Source organism: Megalops cyprinoides, chromosome 25 (assembly GCF_013368585.1).
Source record: "Megalops cyprinoides isolate fMegCyp1 chromosome 25, fMegCyp1.pri, whole genome shotgun sequence".
Taxonomy (NCBI): Eukaryota; Metazoa; Chordata; class Actinopteri; order Elopiformes; family Megalopidae; genus Megalops; species Megalops cyprinoides.
In genome coordinates this window covers 12,434,803-12,442,070 of record NC_050607.1, presented here as the reverse complement: position 1 = coordinate 12,442,070, position 7,268 = coordinate 12,434,803, and the positions used below count along the sequence as shown (strand labels likewise).

General features: G+C 47.6%; 1 protein-coding gene across 1 annotated transcript in view; it reads right to left on the bottom strand.

Moving 5' to 3' along the window:
- Positions 1-942: 942 nt before the first annotated feature.
- Positions 943-7,268, bottom strand: part of arhgef39 (Rho guanine nucleotide exchange factor (GEF) 39) — a 49,540-nt gene continuing 43,214 nt past the window's right edge. The window contains exons 9-12 of the mRNA XM_036520503.1: positions 6,983-7,071; positions 3,429-3,558; positions 2,289-2,404; positions 943-1,205 (exon numbers count right to left, since the gene is read on the bottom strand). Of these exons, the coding sequence (XP_036376396.1) occupies positions 1,166-1,205; positions 2,289-2,404; positions 3,429-3,558; positions 6,983-7,071 (375 nt within the window). The 3' untranslated portion in view covers positions 943-1,165. The remainder of the gene's footprint in view (positions 1,206-2,288; positions 2,405-3,428; positions 3,559-6,982; positions 7,072-7,268) is intronic.

Below are 7,268 nucleotides of genomic sequence, written 5' to 3'. Positions count from 1 at the left end.
TATCTCGCCATAGATGAAGCAAAAGCCAGTGAGTTCAGTCCCCAGCGGTCCCCAAGCCTTTTCAGCACCTTTCCACGTGTCTGTAACATCACAGACTGGAACGTCATTCATAGCTTCCTGAAGCATTTTGTCAAGAAATCAATTTAATTTTCACCAGTTGTAACAGCTTTCAAACCAACACCATCTGTCTGGAGTAACAGAAGAGCAGACAATATAAAAGACAAATACTGTGTGAGGAAGCTGGCCAAAGCACATCGGCCAGCGCTGGCACATACAGTTAATGAAAAGAAAAATAAAGGAGTACAGGTCTCACTTAAAACATACAATCTTAAGGAGAAGGGATCTAAATGTTAACCTGAACATAATGATATAACAATTAAACGGCTACAAGTCACAAAAATGTCAAAATTAATGAGTGAAGATCAATCAGTATCAATGAAAAAATGCTACAGTATCAATATAAATACCTGCTGTATATATTATTATGATTGTTCTTATGATTGCCATTACTACAGGAACAACAATTACCTGATATTTAAATAATCTTTTCAGTAGTTTAATGAATTAATTCAATAGTAATCAATGTATACGGACACAGTGTAAATTGCTTCCACTCACCTACTCCATTATTGCACAACTTATAACCATCTCCACAAAAGGTGTCTGATATACATCCATATATCATCACGCACATGTTTAGTAAAACAGTGTTTGGCAGCCATAATATTGAAGTAGTATGTGTTAACAAACACTTCATAAATCCGTTATAAAACCACATCAATATGAGATGACAGGCCGAGAGCATAACTCTTCATTGCATTGATCAAACACATTAAAATGTTTCAAATAAAATATGAATAGAAAAGAAAACACTCAAACATTCAGTTTGATGTCCTTTGGTATATGATCATCATCACATTTAGTATTTTTCAGGCAGAGAAAAGCCACTGAAGCAGTTTAATAAGGATACATTTTTTTTAAAGGTTGACTGGAAATGCACTGGTTAATCAGGTCTGCCTAAATATATAAGTCAGTGAGCACTGATACCCTGATATTCCTCTAACCTCATTCTTAACCACATTCCTGTCTCAGTTCCCAGTGTCAGATATTCCGCAGCTCTTTGGAGACAGGGCGGCGGTCAGGCCTGGCGCCTCCCAGAAGCCCGTTACAGAATCACACAGCTGGATCCGGCTGACTCCTGAGAACTGGGTGAGGAAGGTCAGAGTTCACAGGTTAAGAGGTTTTGAACAGAGCCTTGCAGCACATTTCCTGTGAAACATTTCATTGTCATCGCTTATGAAACTAAGAGGCTAACACAGAGCCCTGCCTATCTGAAGACATGCTAGTTAGTTTCTGTTAGTTCAGTACATCAGTGTTCAAACACAAGAGGAATTTTAACAGTGGGGACAAACCTCTACATGGCTAATAATCTTTTGATGAACAAGATCTAACACAAAAAATGCCCAATAGTGAATTATGTGCTTTATTTTTGTTTTTGCATCATAGCCATCCTTGCCAAAAAATCCTAAAAGAACACATCACCCTTCACCTATTAAAGCTGTAGGAATTAAACAAAACAGGACTGTTAAAAGGTAAATCAATGATGAAGTAAAAGCTGCCTGTAATTATGTCCCTCAAGGTGGCAGGCTTTCACAGTCCTTGGGCTCTCTCACTTACCTACTGCTGATGGAACACACTCACCACAGAACTACGGTTCCCAGAATGCCACTTTTTTCTAATGAGACAACAGATGCACGCCATGGAGGTTCTCTGAATCTCTCCCTTCTTAATAAATTAAATGCCCTCACACTTACAATGGAAATTATTCTGCAACATTTCTCATTCAATTACAGCAGAGAAATTAGCCACCCCTGTTTCAAAAAGAGCAGCAATACAAACAGAGAGGTATAGGATCTGTGGTGATTAAGGACACTGTCAGGGCTCCTGACGGGGCCTTGATACCTCACAAACAGATCACACCACCAGTGTGCCATTGATATCTCCTCACAACCTCGCCACCACCTACATAATTTATACTTTCTGCCTTTTTTGGTTTTCCCTTTTGTTCTTCTGGTGCTGTAATTGGCTGTCAGATTGGAGCCGGTAAATAAATAAATAAACAATGGAAGGGGCACGGGGAAAGAAAGGGGTCCCTGTAAGTTTGACAAACTGGCCAGCTAATTAAGGGGGTTGATAAATGTTTAATTCCTCCCCTGGTCCTGGTGATGGGGGGGGGGGGGCGGGGGGGGGGGTCTCGGGTCTGACCCTGGATGTCGAGCGCGGGGTACCTTGCCGCAGGAGCCTCTGACAGCTTCATCCTTTTCGAGGCGCTGCCTTGGCCCCCTCCCGCAGGGGAGCGGGGGCTGCAGGGGTCGCGGCTCTGCTCCTTGGGCTCGGCTGTGACCTGAGGGGGGCGACACACGGAACAAAGCTCAGGCCCCAGGCTTTGAAGGAGAGACAGGAAGGGAGAGACGGGGATGAGGGTGGGAAGGGGGTCGGTTCCCCTGATGCACGTTACGGCCCCTGGGTGGCTCGCTAATTCAGTCCATGGGCACCTTTTCAAGCAATCAGCACTCTGACACCAGGAACAGCTGTCTCCCTGTGCAGGGAGGGAGGAAAGTGATGTGGGGGTGTGGGGGGAAGACTACTCATGGACGGTGCATTTATTCGGATTCGGACCCTCGCTGCGGGCGATGCCTCGTCAGCATAACGAAGGCGGGTCTGTTAAAGGTGTCCTGCAGCCGGGCACATGTCCCGACCCTTCTGCCAAGTGCATCTCACTCAGGCGCGCACGTTAGGGGTGCTGTTCAGGGGACAGAGGTGTGTGGGGATCGGGGGATGTGTTACTGTAACTGTGAGGGTGGGAAACGACCCCCGGGGGGGGGGGGGTTTGCGCCACTCCGGTGTGCCGAACCACGCGGGGAGCGGGTTTCGGAATCAGTTTGGCCTGTCGCCCCCTCCGCCAGCGCCTAACAGCCTGGGGGGGAGGGGCGCTGCAGCAGGCAGGGCAGCGGGCGCGTGCTGGGAGAGAGCCCTGGAACACTTGACAGCAGTAATACCCTGTTTGTTTTGCATTAACGGCGCCCGCGCCTCCTCCGAGCAGAACAAACGCCGCGTCTGACAGCACGCCCGCCGACTGCTACACTCCCCGCTATACTCTCCGGCTTCCGCGCGCTATCAGAGGCGTTCTAATTACACAGCCGCGCAGCCGCCGAGGGCCGCCAGACGTGTAAACTTAAAACGGGATCAGAGCCGCAGCAAAGCGAGGAGTGCTCCCGTTAGCCTTGGAGACACTGCACATCAGCACGCCCCCTGCTGCGCTCAATGGCTTCTGCCTAAAGAGCTGTGTGTGTGGAGTGGGATGCCGCATCAGGGAGGTTTTAACTGTGGTAAAGTCGGAATGTGGGTTATGAAGGGAGTGTGCTGACCATGGCCCTCTTCCTGCTGGGGGGTGGGGCCGCGGGGGTGTTGGGCTCGCTGCGGTCCTCAGCGGACCGCAGGGGTCGTCGGCACAGGTCGTCTCTCCGGTGCACCGCCGTGTTCCGCGACCTGAGCTGCCTGCTCGCACAGGGAGAGGAAATTACATCACAGCATTCACCTTTATCGCGTCATAGAGGTTTCACAAGTAAGGATGGGAGAGCGAGTGTTCACGAACCGCCATAACTGGTGGATGGACCATTGTGCTGTCAAACACTTACTTGCATGAACTAATCAAAACACTTGGTTGAAATCAGAGTCATAAACAGCACACAATGGTTCCACCCATTTTGTGGTTCATGACACCTCACTCTCCAATCTGTATTAACATGGACAAAAATATTTTTTATTCTCTTTCATAATGCTGTGATTGTACAAATTGTATGAATATGAATATGCATGAAAACCAATGTTGACCTATTGAGAACCTGGTTGCATTTATTTTTTAATAATTAAGCATAGGAGGAAAAAAAAAAACAATAATTTGAAATTCGAACTCAAAAAAATACTTAATTTCCATGACAAAAATATGAAGTGTCAAAGCAATACCAGTATATTAGCAGAAGTCATAGTATAGAGCAAATACACCAGCTACACCAGAAAAATACACAATACAACTGCTGATAACAATTACACACATCTAAAACCTAAAATCTACAAGGATTAAATAACTGTTCTCTGCATTCTCCCCACTCAGTTTCCAGAAGCAATGTCACCATTGGAAAGCTGATCTGAACATCAGTATCAGAGTGATGTGCATGGCTGTTTGGGACATCCAGGAGCCTTTGTATTGGACTCGCCTGTCTGCCCACATTGGGGCGCCCCGATTTCCTTTAAGAGCCCCTATCCTTAACCAGGACGGGCCGCCACGGGCGGGGCAGGGGAGGTGCCACTTTTAACCTTGCGAGGAGCTGTCGCTGAGTGCATCGATTCAATAAAGACTGATCGACTGCTCTGCCTCAAAGCTGTGTGTGTGTGTGTGTGTGTGTCTTTCTGTCTCTATCTGCTCAACAACGCAAAACGGTCTCCTGCATGAAAAAAAAAAAACCTTTCCGTGATTTAAAGTTTTGCAGAACACTCAAATACCACAGGAAGCGTGTGGCTGTTTCTCCCCTGCGCAGGAAGTCGATAGTCTATGAGACTGACACCGGCCGGGACGCCAGCAGTGGAAATAAAGCAGAGGATTGTGTTTCTCCACAAACATCGGTAACAATGACACCAGCTTGTACAAATTGCTGTAAAAGGAACTTTGATACCGATTAGTAAAGGAAAACAAAGATATTATGATTATTAATTACCTGTATGAACAGGCGGTATAGATTTTGCAAGACTGATAGTTACGGTACAGTGAACGATATTCCCTCCTGAGAATACAATGAAGTTTTTCTGCCCTGCAACATAATGTATCCTACCACAATGTATTCCTCAACAAAACCACACATACTGTTATGTAACAATATACTCTAATGTCCAAATTTAACAGGCACATTTCATTTGGTATTTTATTGCATTTAAAATGATAGACATTCTCATTCCTTGAACTTGACTACATTGTACAGTGTGCAATCACATTAAACTCTTATATGCAAGACATCTAGTGATATACTCCATGTAGTGCTTATCAGTAATGATCCAAAGTATTTAACAGATGGCCTTCCTCAGAAACACAGGAATAATGCTGAGGAGGATTTAAATTTGGTGTTTTTGCTTGTTTGATATTTCTGTGAAAAAACACAAAAATGTGTTCAAAGTGCTGCAGCTTAATAGGCAGATCCATTAATTGATGAGCCGGGAGAACTTCTGAGTTCCTCTATGCCAAGATGTGTCCGTTTAACACCCATCAGGGGGTAATTAACAAGCACACGAGTTAACACAGAGGGGATGGAAACTGGGGCGACCCTTTCAAAAAGACACATCTGAAGAAATTAGTTTTGGGAGGGGGGTGAAAGCAAACCTACTGTCACCCATAACAATCACAAAATTCACCCCCAAAGAACACCTTTAATTACCAGGGACAAAAAAGCGATCAGGGCCAATTAGTATCAAAAGGAGTGGTGGCTTAGACGGGGGTGATATTAATATCAAAGCGTAATATCTTTTGCTCTTTATATCAGGAATAGAAGGCGGGGCAGACAATGGGCTGGCCTTAATGAGGAAGAGTCGTGTGGAATGAGCTCCTAATTGCCCCTTCCCAACTCGTTCCACACACTGCAAGGGGCCCGGAGATGAAAGCAAAAGCTTACATGTGTCAATCAGCAAAGGGGGAGAGTGGCCGTTGGATATTTGATGGAGATCACAGACTGTGACACACACACAAGGATTAAGGGAACAGAAAGTGCATTTGTGACCGAGGGGGTGGGGGGTGGTGTCACAGTTTCAGGTCATGGTTACTTTGGGTGCCTGACACAAAATGCACCTGAATCTCCATACCTCCATACCTTCAATGTAAGTATGCACTGGTATTGGTATGAACTTACACCAATACATCTAAGGGAAGCATTTGGAAAAATATCTGAACTGTTAGGCAGCCACAACAACTTTTCCAGTTATTTCGCCCTCTAGTGATAAGATGTTGTAACTGCAGGAAAGGCTCACTCATTTCGTGCGTGAGTGAGGAACACGTCCCCTTTCTGTGGCTGCCTTGTTCTGCTGAGGCCAAAAAACAACAACAACAACAACAAAAATCTGCCGCAGACAGGCACAGTGCTAAAATATCCGCCCGCAAGACACTTGTGAGGCTCCGTCTCTCAGCCTCTCTCTCTCTCCCTGGCTCAATAATGAATCTCCAGGTTCTCTGCGGTCATTAGCGGCGTGTCATTAATGTCAGGGTCCTCGAGAGGAGCGCCACGTCTCCAGTATCTATCAAAGTGACAGCTGGGACCGCAGGCGCGCGGGGACCGCTCCTCCCTCCGCGCGCTGGAAGCCCGTACTGTAGGTGTGCCAAAAGAAACAGGGGGGTATTAACACTCTCTTCCCGCTGCCATCTGGCTGCCCCCACCTGCAGTGACCCCGCCCCCCCCCTCCCTCGCCCCCCCACTCTCCCGTCTCCTTCCTTCAGGTGAGCTCTTATCTTTTTAGTGCGACCCCGGCCACAACCCTGTCAGCGTCGGAACAGCAGGCCCGACCCCCGGTAATGACCACCCCGCAGGCCGGCTGATTCAACTCCTAACAACGTCCCCTGTGCAATAAAGGGCAAGATGACAACGTCTCCCCTCGTCAAGGTGTCTGTATAATAAACTAATTAGCCCGGCCGCGCAGGCTGTGCTGCTCCTTTAATGAGCAGCTATCGGCTGGCCCCAGTAATGATAGCCCGGCCTGGCCCCCCTTTTGGGATTCAATTAAGGCAGAGACTGTCATGTGCTAGGGGGACTGATCAATGCAGCCGCGGCCACCTCTTCTTGGGAGGGGGGAAGGGGGAATGGGGGGGGGGCATCGGCAAGGTCAGTCAGGCCAGCGTTGGGTGGTGGGGGCGTGAGTGGGGGGGAGGGGGTTGGGCGATGCGTACCCGATGGCCGCGGACAGGCTCCGGTACCAGTCGTTGATGTCCTCCTGGTCGCTGGACATCAGCAGGAGTTTGTCTTCAGTGAAGGTCAGCTGAAAGAGAGAGAGGAGCCGGCGTTAGCTGTGGGTTGCGCTGCCAGAGAGAGAGAGAGAGACAGAGAGACAGAGGAGTGGGGAGGGAGAGGTCTGAGGAGGCCTGGCTTCAGTTTCGTTTAAGATCATTATAAATCGGAATCCTCTGTCTCCCAGACAAGTTCTTGTCACTAATGGGGCTCAAGTGCTTGTCTTTC